Source organism: Phocoena phocoena, chromosome 1 (genome assembly GCF_963924675.1).
Source record: "Phocoena phocoena chromosome 1, mPhoPho1.1, whole genome shotgun sequence".
NCBI classification, from domain to species: domain Eukaryota; kingdom Metazoa; phylum Chordata; class Mammalia; order Artiodactyla; family Phocoenidae; genus Phocoena; species Phocoena phocoena.
Window position 1 is genome coordinate 100681031 of NC_089219.1, and position 18775 is coordinate 100699805.

At 46.0% G+C, this 18775-nt stretch overlaps 2 protein-coding genes across 3 annotated transcripts; one reads left to right on the forward strand and one right to left on the reverse strand.

Moving 5' to 3' along the window:
• Positions 1–1206: 1206 nt before the first annotated feature.
• On the reverse strand, positions 1207–10819 carry AP4B1 (adaptor related protein complex 4 subunit beta 1). Of its 2 annotated transcripts, XM_065881698.1 has the most exons (10): positions 10616–10819; positions 8108–8332; positions 7357–7487; positions 6618–6765; positions 5579–6075; positions 4469–4552; positions 3474–3577; positions 2526–2733; positions 1896–2177; positions 1207–1634 (listed from the first exon to the last, which is right to left on the reverse strand). In XM_065881698.1, exons 1-10 carry the CDS (start codon positions 10726–10728, stop codon positions 1207–1209), a joined length of 2220 nt encoding a protein of 739 aa, XP_065737770.1. In that variant the 5' UTR covers positions 10729–10819. The 2 variants fall into 2 exon arrangements, with proteins under 2 accessions (XP_065737770.1, XP_065737761.1); XM_065881689.1 differs by lacking the exons at positions 6618–6765; positions 7357–7487; positions 8108–8332 and having other exon boundaries at positions 10616–10728.
• Positions 10820–11640: 821 nt separating this feature from the next.
• DCLRE1B (DNA cross-link repair 1B) lies at positions 11641–16967 on the forward strand. The gene is made up of 4 exons (XM_065892315.1): positions 11641–11829; positions 12449–12614; positions 13099–13281; positions 15886–16967. The coding sequence occupies exons 1-4, from the start codon at positions 11641–11643 to the stop codon at positions 16965–16967; spliced, it is 1620 nt and encodes a 539-aa protein (XP_065748387.1).
• Positions 16968–18775: the final 1808 nt, after the last annotated feature.

An 18775-nucleotide genomic window follows, 5' to 3' on the forward strand; every position in this document is an offset into this window, starting at 1 on the left:
TGCCCTAAGCTCTGTACTAAAGCTATGCTCTGTTTGTATTGAAGAACACCATAAGAAAACCATGTGAAACTCTTTACTAACTTCCCATAAGAATCTTCTGCATATCACTCAGCGCCATCCATGTGAAACTACATGTAAATTTCTCTTCGAAATTAGAATTGAAATGTTTCTTCCTCTCTGGTAACAACTATCCAACCATTTCTCTTTATTCTGACTGCCAAATCACTTACAGAGCTAAATCTGAGGCTCAACGATATCAACTATGTAGGCCCTTTCAGCCTGAACATTTGTATATGTTCCCATCCCTGGCCCAGCTGGTTTTCACAGGTATTTTAATTTTTCCTGTGCTGGATTATCTGGTTATTTATACTTTACCATCATTTTATTACACCTGTTTTTGCCATAAGTTGTCTCAGTGATTAAAACATGGTCAGGTATGAATAAAATTAAACGTGAGAAAGAGTGACAAGAAAACAATTACAACAGTTCTGCTAGAAATGTGCACTGACTGCTTCCACAGCTTGACCCCTGATGAAGGCAGGAGGGTCACAGAAAACTTCCTGAAAGAGCTCATGCCTGAGCTGAACACTGAAAGATAGACTAGGTGTTACTTAAAGAAGACATGAGGGTGAGGAAATGGTCTAGGCGAGAAGAAAAAGCAGGTGCCAAGGCACAGAGGTGAGAGAGAGCCGAGTGTATTCAGGGAACTGCAAGTGGTTTGCTTGTGCCAGAACAGAGGGTATCCTGGGGAGTGCTGAGACATGGCACTGAAGAGGTACTTTAGATGCCAGGCTAAGGACTCAACTCTAGCCTAAAAACCATGATTAGAAATATGAGAACAGTCAGGAATTTACTGCAATAATCCAGGGAAGAAAAGATGACCCCCACAAATGATGACCCAGTCAGTTTCCAGACACATCAGGCATCTTTAATGAGTAAAATAATCCCTTAAACTGATTAGGAAAGAATCCAAATCCTACCCTCACCCCATTCCCACCCCCTTACCAACAACATTAACCTTTACCACATCACCTGGAAAAATGGGGTCATTCACCAGTGATCTTTGGACAAGAATGTAAGAATTCTCATTCCCAGATTCCCATTCTCCTTTGCATTTGATATTATCTGGACTTACAAGCAGCTATAATAAGAAAAACTAAGGAACTCTGACAGCTATTCATCTCACTCAGGATAGGCAAGAAGCTGTTATGATTTTATGTCTCCAATTGTTCCAATCACAGTTTCTAATACAGAAATAAAACTGTTCAGTGTCTCTGTCCTCGCCTTGTTTTGTTTTACTGAGATCTGCATTTGCAAGTTCTCGGGCTCCAACAGCAGTTCTGTCAGGAACAGACAGCCAGTGTCATCCTGAGCGCTGAGGTAAGCTTTCCACGGCTGAGCCCCAGCCCTGTTCATCGCGATGGTCTGGATGTTCACAACTTGCAGGGCCATCTGAAGGGTGTCGGGATGGACTGCTCCCTGCCACGGGAACACCTGCTGATGAGCAACTTTGAGGCTCAGCCAAGTTTTCTCAAAACACTCAGCAGTAAGCTGGTGATTGGGGACTAGCATGAGGGCTCTGGAATCAGGGAGTTCTTGGACCCTCTCCTTGTTCTCTTCAGGAATCAGGGGTCCTACAAGAGTCAGAAAGCTTGTGTAAGAGATGTTTTTAATCTGTAGAACTACATTTTTAAATCTAGATTTCCAGTAGTACACAATGTGACTCTCATCTTCAGAGAAATGGCTTAAATAACCAATGATGAACTTCCTTCTTGCTCACAGAGACAAAATTCGGGCAACAGTCTGATGTTTAGCTAGGGTACTCTACTCTCTACCAGTCATTGCAAAAGATAAAGATTTTTCATGACAAGGTATAAAGTAAGGACTATTTTTACCTGATGTGGCAAAAGATGCAGTGTTAGGGAGCTCTGGGCCATGACGTTCTACTCCCTGGCATTTAGAGATGGTTGCCCAGCGGGCTTTGCCATATACTGGCACCAGTGTGTTGAAGTCCGAGGCCCAGCTGTTCACAGGTCTTTCTGCCTGATCCTCCAAAAGTCTGAGAGAAGGGTCAGATTGAGGGCTCCGTAGGATCCGCTTCACTTCATCAATGCCAGCTAAGAGGAGGCGATAGTAGAAGAGACCTCGGTCCCGTACTGCCATATCCTTTTCTTCCTCTGAGGTAAGACAACAGACTAAGTTAATTAAAAACAAAAACGAAAACACTCTTTCTACCCCTGTGCCCACCAGAATAGGAGAACAAAATGAAGGAGGGAGGAAACCCTAGAAAACGTTGACATTTTCTTCTTCGGCCCCAGATGGCTCACCAAACAATGAAAGCTGTGAGAACCTCTATGACTGGTCATGGCAAGTACCATTTCCTTCTTCTTTTTTTTTTAAATTTGATTTTATTTATTTTTTTATACAGCAGGTCCTGTCCTCATTAGTTATCCATTTTATACTTATTAGTGTATACATGTCAATCCCAATCTCCCAATTCAACCATTTCCTTCTGAGGAGCCTACCTATGCAGTAGTACAATAAACGGCCCAGCATGTCCTGGCACTCGGCGGGTCGGGACAGGAAAAGGCGCAGCAGAGCCGTGAGCAGCTCCATCTTGACAGCTGGAGATGTCTCCGACTTCACATTCTCTACGAAGTCTTCCAACACATAAGGAGCGTTGGGGATTCTCTTCCCGTGGACACCGAGTAGCCAAATAAGTGCCTGCTTCCCCTAGGTAATAAGGGAGTAAGAACAGGTGCTCAACATTTGGCTGTCCAGAACACAGGCCAGAGCAGGCAGTAGATAGCAGCAGGTTTTGCTTTTCCCCTAGAGTCAGTAGAAAAGGTATAACATTTTATTTACTCCCACTTGCATTTATTAATTCACCCCCTACTAAACTCTCTACAACAAATAGGAATGAAATTCTACCACACAAAAGGAGACTTAAGACTCTCACAGCTTATGTTGCTTAAGCAATAAGGCTTCCTCACCTTTGAGGCTTCTTCCCCAATTTGGGGTTTAATGCTTCAGTGGAAGCTATTGGAAGATTCCCCTAAGTTAGGGGAACCTAGTGCGCACATCAGAGTCACCTGCAAAGTTTCTTAAAACTCTGTGTGTCTAGGGCTTCTACTCTTGAATATTTGAGTAGATACTGGAAGCCCAAATATTTGTAAAAATTCCACAGGCGATTCTGATTTTCATGCCAGCTGAAAACCCTATGGTCTAAATCTCTGACTCAAAACTGTTCACAAGAACAATGGTATCAAAATATTTGTAAGAAAACCATAGCTAAATCCTAATGTTTTTATAATTTATATCCCACCTACACCCAAAACAGAATCTGAGGTGGCAATCAATTCTAAGAATTCCACTTCAGACACTGGGTGGAAAGAATAATTAGATTCCATTTCACAGAGCAGGGTCCCAAGCACTCCCCCTCTGCCTAGAAGTAAAGGAGAATTACAGCGTACCTCGCTATCTTGAATGCTCTCCTCACAGCCGGGCAGGGCCTGACACACAGCTTCTGTACACTGAGGACACAACCAAACCAGGTCTCGGAAAGTCTGCACAACCACTAGAGCACAGCTCAGGACACAAGAGCACAGGATTAGAGCCTCCGCACGGGAAAGAATCTTATGAAAAGTCACATATTCAGGCTAGATTACTGGGGCAATTTCTGTAAAATGGGTGTTTGGTGGGGTGGTCAATAATTATCTGAGAAATGTCTGACATGGGCAACAATTTCTTAATAAGTGTTGCTCATCAGATTGCCATGAGGATAAATGAGTTAATGTATGTGAAAGCACTTGACAAACCAGAAAGCATATACAAATGTGGGGGAGTCCTGCTGTCGAATGATGCTCTGAGGACAGTAGAAATGGAGCCACCAGGGCTGGAGCTACGGTGAAGCAAGCAAGGTGCCAGGGTGTAAAATTTAAGAAGACTCACAGAGTTAGCATTTGCACAAACTTGAGAGCGAGTGCCCCTTTATATATATTCTTTTTTTAAAATATATATTCTTTTCCATTCTGGTTTATCACAGGATATTGAATATAGCTCCCTGTGCTATGCAGTAGCACACTGTTGTTTATCCATTCTCTATATAAAAGTGAGTGCCTCTTTAAATGTTTGCATCCTAGGCGATTTGCTTGCCTCACCCTAGTCCCAGCCTTGGAAGTCACTGCTTACAGTATGCTGCCATAAAGCAAAAAGAGGGGTAAAGGTGGGGAAAAAACAAGCAAGGTCACCCTCGCGCCCTTCATGATCTATACAACAGCCTTGTAGACTCATGGCAACCTGAAGACTCCCTACTCTGTTAGATCTATATGTTTCTCTGATGGCAACAGATGATGATGCAAAGAAGAGTTTAAACCTCTGTTACTGAACAACAAATATGTTTTGAGCAAATACTATAGGTCAGGAAATTGACAAAAAAAAAAAAAGATACTAGAAAGGTAGCCATTACCTGTGGTAATGTGCTCTTGTCGAAGCCCCAGCAGCTCTGTTAGAATCTGCACACACTGATCCGTGTAGGTCCTGGCGATGCTACCTACAGAGGAAGGGAAAGCAGAAAAATGTGTTAAGTCAAATACTAGCACCTCATTCTAAAATAATTTCCCACCAGCCAAAGAAAGACCAAGAGGACCAGAAATATCTAAGAAAAAGAAAAAGAAAATCACCCCTTGCTTGATGAAATAAGAATCTAAGTTTACTACAAAGGGAACTTTGGTAAAATGAATTTCCCATTGAACAAGGTTGAAAACTTTTAGTCACAAAGGTATTTATGTGGCAACCAGTTTGTTGCAGCACACCTGTACAGGAATATTCCTGCTGGGAACCCTGTGCAACAGCCTCCAGACTGCAGGATTTCTACTTCCCTCTTTGTGCCCTCTTCTCTGCCTCTAAAAATAACTATACTTTATTCTACATCCCAGGGTTCCTTCTCCTCCTCTACTTGAAGTCCTCCAAAACTTAGCTCCCCAGCTGCTTGCATTTGACTCACTCTAGCCCTTTAAATTCCAGACAGAGTAGCATGAAAAGGTCTGTAAGTCTTATGTTTTACTCTGTGCTGGTCCACTCATCATAATGCATAGCCCGCAGCAGAAGCTTGATAAAAGATTGCTAAATTTTCAAAGGACTTTGAGGCAGGAAGGCTGGGTTCCAGTCCCAGTTCAGGAACTATATGACCTTTGGGCAATTTAAGAAACTTTTTGTGCCTGAGTTTCTTCATCTTTGAAACAAAGTTAATAATAACACTTGTCCACTCTTCTTGACTGCCTCACAAGGCTGTGGGAAGATGATATACAGAAAAGCATTTTGGATAACAGACGACAAAAGGCAATATAAATTGTGTTACAGTTTGCATCACCTATAGTCTATATCCTAGAAGATATGGAAACACCAGTGTTGACCAAAAAAACCTTTCTCCCCACCTTGTTTGTAGTCACTGACCCAACTGTTTGGTGCAAGATACTTTGCCTCTGAAGCAAGATTCACTCCCTTTCCTCTCTGTGGTTCCACAGCTTTCTAGCTGGTTGGTCTAGGCTCTCACAAAGGAAAAGCAACAGATACCTACCTATGGCAAAGATGGCAGCCTGCGCAAAGTCGGCGGACACATCAGTGCAGTACCCGCGAAGCTCCTCCAGCACCTGCTGCACGTTCTCGTCGTTCACCAGCTCACACAGCACCTCCACCTTCTGGAGCTTGATGTAGTGGGGCTCCGAGTAGGAGCAAAAAAACTTTTTGTAGTGGCTGCTAAAGTGACCCGGCAAACTGTGCAGGACCTGGCGCACATGGCAGAGGGCAGCAAAACAGAGCTCGCGGCTCTCTGAAGAACAGGCAGCCAGCAAAGTTCCCTTGACTTGCATGAGCACGTCAGTTTGCACATGGGGGAAGTTTTTTGCCAAGATCAGAAAGAGTTTGGTGGCTCCCATCACCACACCTGGGCTACTGCTCTTGAGAAAACTGTCCAACAGGTTGAGAATGTCAAACAGCTCCTCCTCACTGCGGGGTTGGTAGCGTAGCAGAAAGTTCAATACTTCAGCCTGGCCCCACTGGTCCAGTTTTGACATTCTATTCAAAAAAGAAAACGAAAGTGCTATCCTAGCAACAAAATCAGGACCACCTCCATGCTACTGCCATGTCACCAGTCATCTGTTCATCACAACAAGGGGAGAATTCTTGAAAATAGGTTGTGCCATAATCAAATTATTCTTCTGATGTACTAAAGTTTACACAAAATAAGGCTTTAAATTCCAAGATGAGTTTACGGTACAAATGCACACTCATCGAAGGCCAAAGACATGATCACCATATCCTAGATCCAGATTCTCTACATTTTAAGATAGTATGAATGGCTTAGTTTGGAGGACATAATGACTGCAGAGGACAGAACCCTGAAGGATCCTTCTGCCATCTCTCTATATCACCAAAAGAAACTAAGACAAATTAAAAAAAAATTCTCTCAATGAAACATGAGGAAGTTAATAGTTACAGTTAACTTTCTTTACTACGCTACAGAAGTTGTTCAAGACCTCTCCTTCATTCAATACATCAACAAGATCCCATTAGGATGTAGATTTGATCATGATAAAAGAGCACAGAGGCATCCAAACCGATTTAAGAGATGGTGGGCGATGGGCTTATTGATGACAACACCTCCTTCCTGTTTCAAAATTTCCTCCAGAGACCTCAGGCAGTTCACAACCACAATTGGATCCTGGTCACGCAGCAAACTATATAATTCGTTTACCAGGGCACCATCTATAAAACGGAACAAACATCTCACATAAAGAAAAGTTTCAGAGTCAAGGTGATAGAGCCAGAATAACACTTCCAGGCAGACAAAGCTGAACTTCTCTGCCACAAAAATAACAAAGGCAGTAACAAAGTGCAAGGCCAAAACAATGGCCATTTCCAGACTGTTCTAAGCAGCTAAGGCACAGGATCTCACGTGGGCCCCAAAGAAAGGACTTCTCTAATCTCAGAAAATACCAAGCCCTGCATCCTACATAAAAGAGACATACAGGGCTTCCCTGGTGGCGCAGTGGTTGAGAGTCCACCCGCCGATGCAGGGGACACGGGTTCGTGCCCCGGCCCAGGAAGATCTCACATGCCGCGGAGCGGCTGGGCCTATGAGCCATGGCCGCTGAGCCTGCACATCCGGAGCCTGTGCTCCACAACGGGAGAGACCACAACAGTGAGAGGCCTGCGTACCGCAAAAAAAAAAAAAAAAGCGACATGCAGAAGTAGGGTCACATTATTATTTTCTACCAAAGCTACATACTCTTCTACAAAGTCATATAATGGAAGTACAAATAAATACTGATCATGGTAGATTACACTGAAACTTACCCACTTCAGAGTCTCCATGAAGAGTATGCATCTTGGCACAGCCAAGGACTGCTACCCTCCTGACATATGAAGCCTTATCATGCAGACCGTTGAGAACTGGCTGTTGGATATATTCCTGCACACCAGGCAACCTAAGCAACACATCCTAGAGTCAGTCAGATCCTAAGGTACTAGTTTTGACATAATTTAGCCCCTCTTCACTTAACAGAGGGTTTAGTAGATGTTTGAATACGCATTGGTCAGATTCTTCTCCAACAAAGTGGAGAAAGCTGCTGCCAAACTTAAAAAGCCTCACTTGACTTTTCACGTGGAATGCCACATAGGCAGGTTAAAAAAAATACACACACACACACACAAACACACACACACATTTAGAAATCTTTAACTATTTCAGGGACTTCCCTGGTGGTCCAGCAGTTAAGACTCCGTGCTCCTAATGCAGAGGGCCTGGGTTTGATCCCTGGTCAGGGAACTAGATCCCATGTGCCGCAACTAAGACCCAGAGCAGCCAAATAAATGAATAAATAAATATTTAACTATTTCACTGAGAGTAAGGATAGAAAAATTCCTTAATGAAATCACATATATAGTTTTTTTAAACCAAAGCAATGGCCAAAAACCTGAGTTCAGGTTACAACAGTGTCTTCCCCATTATTAAGGAGCTCAAATAAATTGTCGTCATTAAAAACCTGCCCCATGACCACATGAACTTATCAACCACTGAGATACAGGAAGGGAGGAGAGTGCTCACCTGAGGCTACACATGCTCCGTAGTGCCAACCCTCGCACCATCGGGTTGGGGTCCGAACAGTCTTTGCACAGTGTATTGATGGCCAGGAGAGCCAGATCTGGTTTCAGGGGGGCATAGGTACACATGTAGAGATAAACCAACTTCTTCTGAACAATATCTATAGTGGCACTGGCCTTCACCATTTCCATGAAAACACCAGACATGTCTGAGCCCTGAGTCATGTGCCTGAAACCAACACACACAGCAGGAAAAAAGTAAAATACATAATCCCCAACCTACAACAGAAAGCCTTTTACTTATACATGCCCTGGATATCCAACTAGATTGTGATCTCTTAGAGCGGAGCAACCAGGTCTACTTTGTCTATCATATCACACAATACTTCACAACGGGCCTGCAATAAACGTTCTTCTATTCATTCAAACTAGTACATTCCAGTCACATTCAGATTTTACATTCCAGGGATATGTTCTGGGGAATAATCTTGAAGAAGGCATGGTCTCAGATCTCAAGGAACTCAAAAGTCTACCAAGGAGGCAGACAAGAACACCGCTAATTACAGAATGATAGATTGGTATTATAACAGAAGTAACAGACAAGGTGCAGTGGGGATCAGGAGGTCTAACACTGCCAAAGAGTCATAAAATGTTTCCACAGAGGAAGAAATACTTGAGCGGAATGAGCAGGAGCTCCAGGCAGGTGTAGTAGATAGGTAACGATATACACTGTGATGCATGTGGGCATGAGCAAGAAGGGTACATTCTTTTCAGAGTATGCAGGTAGTTAACTGGGTGTTCCTTGGGTGCTATGATAAGAAATTTGGACTTTATTCTGTAGATCACTTTTTCTCAAACTGTGATCTCCTATAGCAATTAGAGGGGATGTCTGTTTAAAATGCAGATTCCTGGGTTCCATCCTACCCTACTGAAATCAGAATTACTGGATTGGATGAAAAATTTACATTTTCTAAAAAAGCACCCCAAGGGGGCTTCCCTGGTGGCACAGTGGTTGAGAGTCTGCCTGCTGATGCAGGGGACGCGGGTTCGTGCCCCGGTCTGGGAGGATCCCACATGCCGCGGAGCGGCTGGGCCCGTGAGCCATGGCTGCTGAGCCTGCGCGTCTGGAGCCTGTGCTCCACAACGGGAGAGGCCACAACAGTGAGAGGCCCGCGTACCGCAAAAACAAACAAACAAACAAACAAAAAAAGCACCCCAAGGGACTTTTGTGCATACTGAAGTTTGTGATCCACAGCTATACACAAGAGTTATATTGTCAAATTCATATGCTGGAAAATCAATCTGGCTGAAATGAGGGCCTAAGGTGACCTACTACTAAGCTACTGCAATTGCTTTAAAAAGGGAACCAGAACAGCAGTGCCAATCAAAAAAAAAAGAGGATGGAGCACAATATTCATTGCAGCTCTATTTACAATAGCCAGGACATGGAAGCAACCTAAGTGTCCATCCACAGATGAATGGATAAAGAAGATGTGGCACATATATACAATGGAATATTACTCAGCCATAAAAAGAAACGAAATTGAGTTATTTGTAGTGAGGTGGATGGACCTAGTGTCTGTCACACACAGTGAAGTAAGTCAGAAAAAGAAAAACAAATACCGTATGCTAACACATATATATGGAATCTAAAAAAAAAATGGTTCTGAAGAACCTAGGGGTAGGACAGGAATAAAGACGCAGACATAGAGAATGGACTTGAGGAGACGGGGAGGGGGAAGGGTAAGCTGGGACGAAGTGAGAGAGTGCCATGGACATATATACACTACCAAACGTAAAATAGATAGCTAGTGGGAAGCAGCCACATAGCACAGGAAGATCAGGTCAGTGCTTTGTGACCACCTAGAGGGGTGGGATAGGGAGGGTGGGAAGGAGATGCAAGAGGGAAGAGATATGGGAACATATGTATATGTATAACTGATTCACTTTGTTATAAAGCAGAAACTAACACACCATTGTAAAGCAATTATACTCCAATAAAGATGCTAAAAAAAGAAAAAGAGGATGGATACTTAGAACCATGAATCCATACCATCTGACTTGAACAGTGAAAATCAGGTGTCACCAAGACTGACTCCCACATTTGCTCAGCTGGGTGAAGACGTTCATCAACACAAATACAAGTGGAAGAGCGGGTTTGGGGAGGGCGGAAGGATGTAGGTACTATTTTGCATGTCTTTGAAGAAATATCCAGGTGGAAATGCCAAGCAGGCAGTAGGATCTGTGGGTCTGACGATATAAAAAAGGAGGTCTGTGCTAGACATAGATCTGGAAGTCAGCAGTACAAGATCAAGACATGGATGAAACCACCCAGCTGAGTAAAAGAAGCAAAATATGTCCCACAAGGGAGACTTAGACGGCAGTCCAGAGAAGCAGGAAGACCAAATCATACAACTGCCATGGGTGCAAGTTCACTTAATCTTTCTAAGCGGCCAGGGGTAGAGAGCCCTGATGGGGATGGCAATGGGGGAGTTAGAGCGTTAGGTGATACCTAATCACTCGCTGGATGACATTCCGATAGCGCAGCCTATCAGCCTGAATGTGAGGGTTACACAGAGCCTTCTTCAGGTCCTTCACCTCGTCCTCGGAGCCCAGGTACGGCATCTTCTCGAACAGTCACGGGGCGGTTCCCAGAGATCCCTAGGTAACTCGTGGGCTCCTTCTAGCCCTGATGTGGGGACCTGGGTAAAGGAAACGTCAGTCAGTGAAGAGACGACAGGCGCTATCAGGCCCAGCCTTGGCTTCCCCCAGGGCCGGCATCCGGGCCCTACCACACTCGAACTTCAACCCTCTCGCTCCCTGGCGAGGCCCACCCTAGGCTCTGCGGACCCTTCCGGGGACGTGCAGGCTCGTTCGCTCCGCCCACAGAGCTCTCCCGCAACCTCTAGGCCCTCGGCCCGACTTCCAGCCCGGCAGCCAACAGTCCGTGGACCCCTCCCTCTCCAGTTCCAGCCTTTCTTTCGCCTCCACGCGGTTGCCGTCACCAAGAGGCCCAATCAACCTTTCTGCGGAAGTCCCGCCTCCTCCAGGGGGACCACGCAGAGCAGCTGCCAATCACCCTCTCCCAGTGAGCGCCGAGCGCAGCCTGGATCACGACCTTAGGGTGCCCTTCCCCCAACCTCTCACCTCCCGGCGCCGCCGCGCGGCTACCTCAGGCAGAGCGGTGGCGGGCAATCGGAAATCGGCTACTTCCGCCTGTCTCCGCCCAGTAGCGCGCGCTTTGAGACCAGGGCCTCGGCGCCTGGTCCCGCGCGCCGGGTACCGCGCGCCTGGGGGAGTGGCGCTCCGTTGGGCGCCTTCTGTGGTTTGCGATTCCACCCCCAGACTCTCACAGCACGGTCACTTCCTTCTTTCTGCCCAGTCTAGTCACTCATTCCCCACTGAGCTGGCTTTCCTTACGGCCTCTGGCCCTGTTCTTGCCCCAGCATGACTTTTTTCAGGGCGCCGTTGTAGGAGCCTCCCGCAGGAGCTCTGTTCCCATGAAGATCCCACTGGTGACTCTCCAACCCCGCCACCATGAACGGGGTCTTGATCCCTCAAACGCCCATCGCTGTGGACTTTTGGAGCCTGCGCCGGGCTGGCTCCGCCCGGCTCTTCTTCTTGTCCCACATGCACTCGGACCACACCGTGGGTCTCTCTAGCACCTGGACCCGGCCCCTCTACTGCTCCCCAGTCACCGCTTACCTCTTGCACCGTCACCGACAGGTATGGGCGGCTGGAGTCGGCCTCCGAGAGTTGGTCCCGGCAGCTGGGTGGGGACTTCCGATCTGTCACAGCCTTGGAGTCATAGAGTTGGGGCCAGGGAGACTGATTTTTACAAAAGCGAGAACCCAGAATGCATCTTTAGCCCAGAATAGGAGTGTGGTTTCTAACTGGCTGGCTTGGGATGTTTCAGTGATAAATTGGGGAGGACTTTTAGTCCAGCCAAGGAGATTGTTCCTACCTCTTCACAGAAGCTAGGCCAGTGTTTCCCAAACTTGCCTCATCATAAGAATCCACCCAATGTGCTGAGTAAAATACAGATTCTCCAATGCCTCCCTTCTCCCCCATCTGATTCAGTAGACACAGATAGCACAGGTCGTGGAAATCTGGTTGGAATTTTTTTTAACAGGTGCCCCCCAAAGGATTATTATGATTTGGAAAGTTTGAGAATCGCTGACTAGACTTGTTTTCTGCACTCTTAATTTAAACTTGTACGAAGGGTGAGGTAGAGGGTGGGAAGAGGAAGGGAGGATTGTTTGGGAATCCCCATCACAGCTTCTGATCCAGGGAGGTATCAGGGAGGGGAGTCTGTGTTCCCTGGGATGACCAACTGTTTCCTCAGGTATCTAAGCAGTGGATCCGAGCCCTGGAGGTTGGTGAGAGCCATGTCCTGCCTCTAGATGAAGTTGGGCGAGAGACCATGACTGTAACCCTCATCGATGCCAATCACTGCCCTGGCTCTGTCATGTTTCTGTTTGAAGGATACTTTGGAACCATCCTCTACACAGGTGGGCTTCCGGAGGGGTCCTTTCTACTTTCCCAGCCTAGACACTACTTTTTTTTGTGTGTGGGGGCAAGCCCCGCGGTTTGCGGGATCTTAGTTCCCCAACCAGGGTGGAACCTGCCCCCTCAGCAGTGAAAGCGCAGGGTCCTAACCACTGGACCGCCAGGGAATTCCCAACACGACTTTTCTTGAGCATCTTTGACTTATAGTAGAAGTCTGGAGACCTCCTAGCTTCATGCCACATGAGCACAGTGACCCTTTCTCAACTGATTTCCCACTCTTTAAGGGTATGAACTTTGCAGAGAATCATGAAAAAACAGGAGCACGATGGAGACGTTTCCACAAAGAAGCTGTACTACATTCATCATTGCTAGACTCCAGTTTTTTCCAACAGGCCAGTAGGCAAATGCCCATTGTTGGAATTGGGAGAGGCTTGTCTTCTATACTTTTGTCTCTGACTGTCTGCCTCCCGTATATTCTTCTTCCAGGGGATTTTCGGTATACACCGTCCATGCTGAAGGAGCCAGCCCTGAGACTGGGGAAACAGATCCATACCTTATACCTAGACAACACCAATTGCAACCCAGCCCTGGTTCTTCCTTCCCAAGAAGAAGCTGCCCGCCAGATTGTTGAGCTCATTCGAAAGCACCCACAACATAACATAAAGATTGGTGAGGGCTTTCCTTTCCTTTTTTTCTCACTCATGGAGCCAGTGAATCTAGGTTCTTTGGAGTGTCTCACATCTTTCAGGTCTTTGTGCAGATGTCCTTTTCTCCATGAAATCTACCCTGACCTTTTTATTTAAAATTACAATCTGCACTCCCACATTCCCAACTCCTGATCTCCTAAACCGATTCAACTTTTTTGTTTTTTCATAGCACTCATCAACTTCCCATATACTCCATATGTTTTAATATACTGTTGCTTATTGTTGATTGTCTATCTCCACTTTCTCTGACACACACACACCCACACACACACACACACACACACACACATTCCTTGAGGGTGTGGATGGAGGTGGGAAGAAGTCTTATGTGTTTGTGGAACAGAGAAACAGCAGTATGACAGGTGCCCAGTGGTTGAGGAGGCTGTAAAGGCTGGAGGGGCTGAAGTGCCTGTAAGCCATTTTGAACTTGATCCTAAATGCAACCACTGCTCTTAGGACAAAGAGCTATTGAAAGGTTTTAAGTGGAGAGGGACACTATTGCCCTTATCACCTTACAGTGTATTCCATAATTTACGTATTTATTGTATTTAGCTTTTATTATCTGTCTCCCTGTGCTAGAATGTAAATTTCACAATAGACAGGCTCTTTGTTTCACTTATGGATATATCCCAGATGCCTAGGTTAATGTCTGATAGAGGCATCCGGTAAATATTTGTTAGCAAGTGAATGAAGTTTATCAGAATGTAGATATTCAGGTGAGTGTTGTTCTTGCAGTTAGATACATTGAAAACCCAGCTGTCTGCTTGTTCTAGTGACTCCACAACAGTACAAAACATTTTGGGCTTCTTGGAATTGCCTTTTGGGATAGTTTATGAAAATCCATTTTTATTTTTTAAAATGTAATAGATTTAGTTCCAAATGATTTTTTTTGATTGTTTCCAAAATTGTAGTAAATCCACAAAAGGAAAAAAATTTGCCACCATGATGAACATTTTAAAAGGATATGCCCCAACTCTGAAAGGAGTTTCAAAATAGGTTTAAACAAAGGCATTGAAAAAAAAAATTATGTACCTTCCAGAGTGACTACCAAGTTGATGGAGAGATTTTCCCTCTCAGGATTGCTTGACTACTCATGAAGAAATATCAGTGCTAACTATTCTTGGAGTTTTCAATGCAGAGTTTTCCCAGAGAAGCACAGCTGGCTAGTAGGGTACTGTAGTAGGGCTTGATTAATTTTGCAGATATACAATAATCCCCTACTGTGTGCCAAGTATTCTGATAGGCAGTGGGAATAGAAAAAAATGAATAAAATATGAGGGCTTACAGTCTAGTACTAAAGGGCCTAGAAGAGGTAAAATAAAAGGCGGAAGGATAGGGAGAGAGAAAAGAAAATCAGCTACCTTTGTGCCCAAAGAGTGAGATTTTGAACCATGATGAGGAATAAGGTGGATATAAAGGAAATATAGATTCTTTAAAGGCGTTCACAGTCTGGTTGTAGACTTGAAATACACCTTCAGAAAAGGTCTGAGAACAACTACTTAAACAACATCTCCCATATCTGTTACCATAACCATTACCCAAATTCAGGCCTCCATTTCTTTCTCTATACGTACTGTTTGGGCCTTCTAACTGGTACTTCCGCTTTCAGTATATTCTCATGTAGGTCTTTGAATAATGCCGCTGCCACTTTTTTTTCTAAAGCCCTGCTCTGATCCTATGAATCCTATAATTAGAATTAGCCATTTTCCTGCTTGCAACTCCTTAATGACTCACCTTCACTTACAGAATTAAAAACAAGCTCCCTAGCAGTACATACAAAGCCCCCTATTATATGGCCCTTGCTCACCTCTCTAGTGTCATTTCTTACCAGTTTCTTTGTACCTTAGTAACACTGAAACGACCTCTCTTAAAATGCTCTCTACCATCCCCTTCCCTTGCCAGATTAACTTGTACCCATCATTTAGGACTTATCTAACTTGTCATTTTCAGGAAGCTGTCCCTAACTCTATCAACTGGTAGATGTTTTTCTGTGCCCTCATAATGCTGTGTGCATGTCTGTAGCATGCATTGTTTCTGGGTCCCCAAATAGATTACACTCCTTGAGGACTGAGATTTTTGTTTGTTTTCACGGTGCCTAACACCTGATAGATGCTTTCCTTTGTTGAACTGAATGAATGAGTGGATTCTGTGCTAAACTTCTCCCCACCCCATCCTCCATATACCTCAGCTCAAATGCCACCTCCTTGGGCTTCCCTGGTGGCGCAGTGGTTGAGAGTCCGCCTGCCGATGCAGGGGACACGGGTTCGTGCCCCGGTCTGGGAGGATCCCACATGCCGCGGAGCGGCTGGGCCCGTGAGCCATGGCCTCTGAGCCTGCGCGTCCGGAGCCTGTCCTCCGCAACGGGAGAGGCCACAACAGTGAGAGGCCCGCGTAACGCATAAAAAAAAAAAAAAAAAAAAAAAAAAAAAAAATGCCACCTCCTTCCCAATAGACAGTCAGGGGGTAGTCCCATTAATTTTGTGTATTTCTATTAAACATTTGGTTGACTTATTAGCTTCATCCTCTTCCTTCTCTTACTTTCCCCAATCCCTTGAACATTATTCAGGACTCTATAGCCTGGGGAAAGAGTCACTGCTGGAGCAGCTGGCCCTGGAGTTTCGGACCTGGGTGGTATTGAGTCCTCGGCGCCTGGAGTTGGTGCAGCTGCTGGGCCTGGCAGATGTGTTCACAGTGGAGGAGAAGGCTGGCCGCATCCATGCCGTGGACCACATGGAGATCTGCCATTCGGCTATGCTGCGTTGGAACCAGACCCACCCTACCATTGCTATCCTCCCCACCAGCCGGAAAATCTACCGTTCCCACCCCGATATCCACATCATCCCTTACTCTGACCATTCCTCCTACCCTGAGCTCCGTGCCTTTGTCGAAGCACTGAGGCCTTGCCAGGTGGTGCCCATTGTCAGGCGACAACCCTGTAGGGACTACTTTCAGGACAGCCTGAGCCCCAGGCTCTCTGTGCCTCTGATTCCAGACTCTGTACAGCAATACATGAGTTCCTCCTCTAGAAATCCAAGTTTTCTCTGGCTATTGTTAGAAAGGAAGCTAAAGAGACTGAGAACCCAGGGTGTCGTGTTTGAATCCCTTGAGGAAAATGCTGATCACTCTCAAGCTGACAGGGACTTGAAGAAGACCAAGAATGAGAACCTTTCTGGGGAGCTTGAGAAGCAGCCCTCCCACCATCCTTTGAAGATCAAGAAGCAGCCGTTCCCGGACATCCGCAACAAAGAATGGGAGGGTGCAGTCCCTTCCTCCGAGTCCCAGAAGATGGTAACTGTATTGACTGCCCCTTCGGGTTTTTCAGTGCACTTAGGGTCTACAGATAAAGAATTTTCCTCTCCGGAAACTGGGGAGGAAATCAGTGTAGGGCCCTACTTGGTACCCAGGGGAGACAATGCGGGCTCAGCAGCCACAGGGAACCCGAGAGCCTGGATGGGCCAGGATTCTCCCCAGTCTCACAGCAGCAAGGCTGCCCCTCTTCTGGCTCCTGAGTACAGGGGCCTGGCAGTCAAATACCTTCTGACTCCAGTGAACTTTCTCCAGGTAGGGTTCTCTTCCAGGGGCTTTGACCAGCAAGCGGAAAAATACCATCAACTCTTGCTCAAGTACAGACAGGAGAGTACAGAATGACAACCTTGTTTGATCCAACATTGCACTTTTTTTTTAAATTCATCAAGAGTTGTTTATTTGCAAAGTTAGCACTCTTTGTATTTCTACCACTAACAAATGGGCAGTGCCACATCAACACTTCACTTTTTTTTTTTTTTTTTTTTTTTTGCGGTACGCGGGCTTCTCACTGTTGTGGCCTCTCCCGTTGCGGAGCACAGGCTCCGGACGCGCAGGCTCAACGGCCATGGCTCATGGGCCCAGCCGTTCCGCGGCATGTGGGATCTTCCTGGACCGGGCACGAACCCATGTCCCCTACTTTGGCAGGCAGACTCTCAACCACTGCGCCACCAGGGAAGCCCAACACTGCACTTTTGAAGATAGTGGCTGATGGCTTACTTGGGGCCTTACTTTTCTGTAGTACATGCCCACCCTGTAACAAGACTTCTCAAAGCGTGTTCATTGGAATCCTAGTGTCTATGGAATCCTTAGTTCTATAATTGACTTGTGTTTAAGAAACACTTTACATTATAACCCCTTTACAGTATATGTGAGCACATTAAATGTTCTGGGAAGTCCTGCAGTAATGTAATCTGTTTAACTTTGTTTAACCCAGTATTTCTCCAAACTTTTTTTTTTTTTTTGGCTGTGTGGCATGCGGGATCTTAGTTCCCTGATCAGGGATCGAACCCGCGCCCCCTGCAGTGGAAGCAGAGTCCTAACCACTCTGCAGACTTTGTGAACATGCAGTCCTCTTGTGTGGCTGCAGAAAGAGATAGAGTCTGATCAAAAAGGACCAGTTTATTCCCAATGTTTTGTGTGTCATGTGTCATTCCCCATGTCCCCTTCTGTCTCTTCCTAGATAAAAGTCCCTAGGTAGTTCTGTTTTTTAATTTAGGAACTGTGGTGCAGGAGGATAAAGTGACCCAGGCAGCATGTTCCAATCCTGAAGGTCACTGATTTGCTGTGACCCCATCCAAGTCACTTCCTGTCTCTGCCTCTGGGAGGGAACAGGAAGTGATGAAGATCCTTGAAAAACTGGAGAAAATTTCCACCTCTGCCTCCGTGAGAGTTTGCAGTTAGTGTCCCTGAGGACCTACCTGGAAGACAGCCAGCTTGGGGACTGGGCACCCCTCACCAAGGCAGTATCTGGAACCCAGCCAAACATTAGGCTTAGGGTAAGATGGGCCTCCCAGCTGCCTAGAGGCCCTGACTATTTGGCTGAAATAAGGTTACAAAATATCAAATGTGCTGCCAGATAGTCTTGATTGTTCACACAGCTGGGATATTTGCTGCCCCCCTCCACCCAGTATCCCCCCCTTCCATCCTTGGGTTGAGTAGGGAGCTGGAGGACATAGCCTGTTTGTTTCAGTAACCAGGGCAGAGACGAAGGAGCCAGCTGGTGGAAGGGGTGAGGGTGTGCAGTTCTGCCCTGACCTTCTGCTCACAGCCTGACAAAATGCCAAACCAATAAGCAGGACAGCAGATACCACAGTCACAGGGGGCACAGGCATGTGGAGCTGGGCACATGGATAAAAACTGTTTCACAATGGAGCTTCAAGCCTTCACAATGAAGAAGCCTCTGATTCTTGTCCAGGGGGCCGGAAATTGTCTACTTCTGGAGGAAGATATGAAGAGTTTAGAAAGCAAAATAAGGCCTTTCTCTTGGGCAAGCTGTATACAGCTCTGTTTTGTCAGTGACCTTTACTGTAAGCCTCCCATGGGCCCACTAGGAGCCATAGCAGGTGAGGCATGTGGGGTAGCAGGGGACATGGGCACTGTCCTGGGCTTGAATCCAGGGTTCCTGGGCAAATAGAGATATCAGGCTTCCA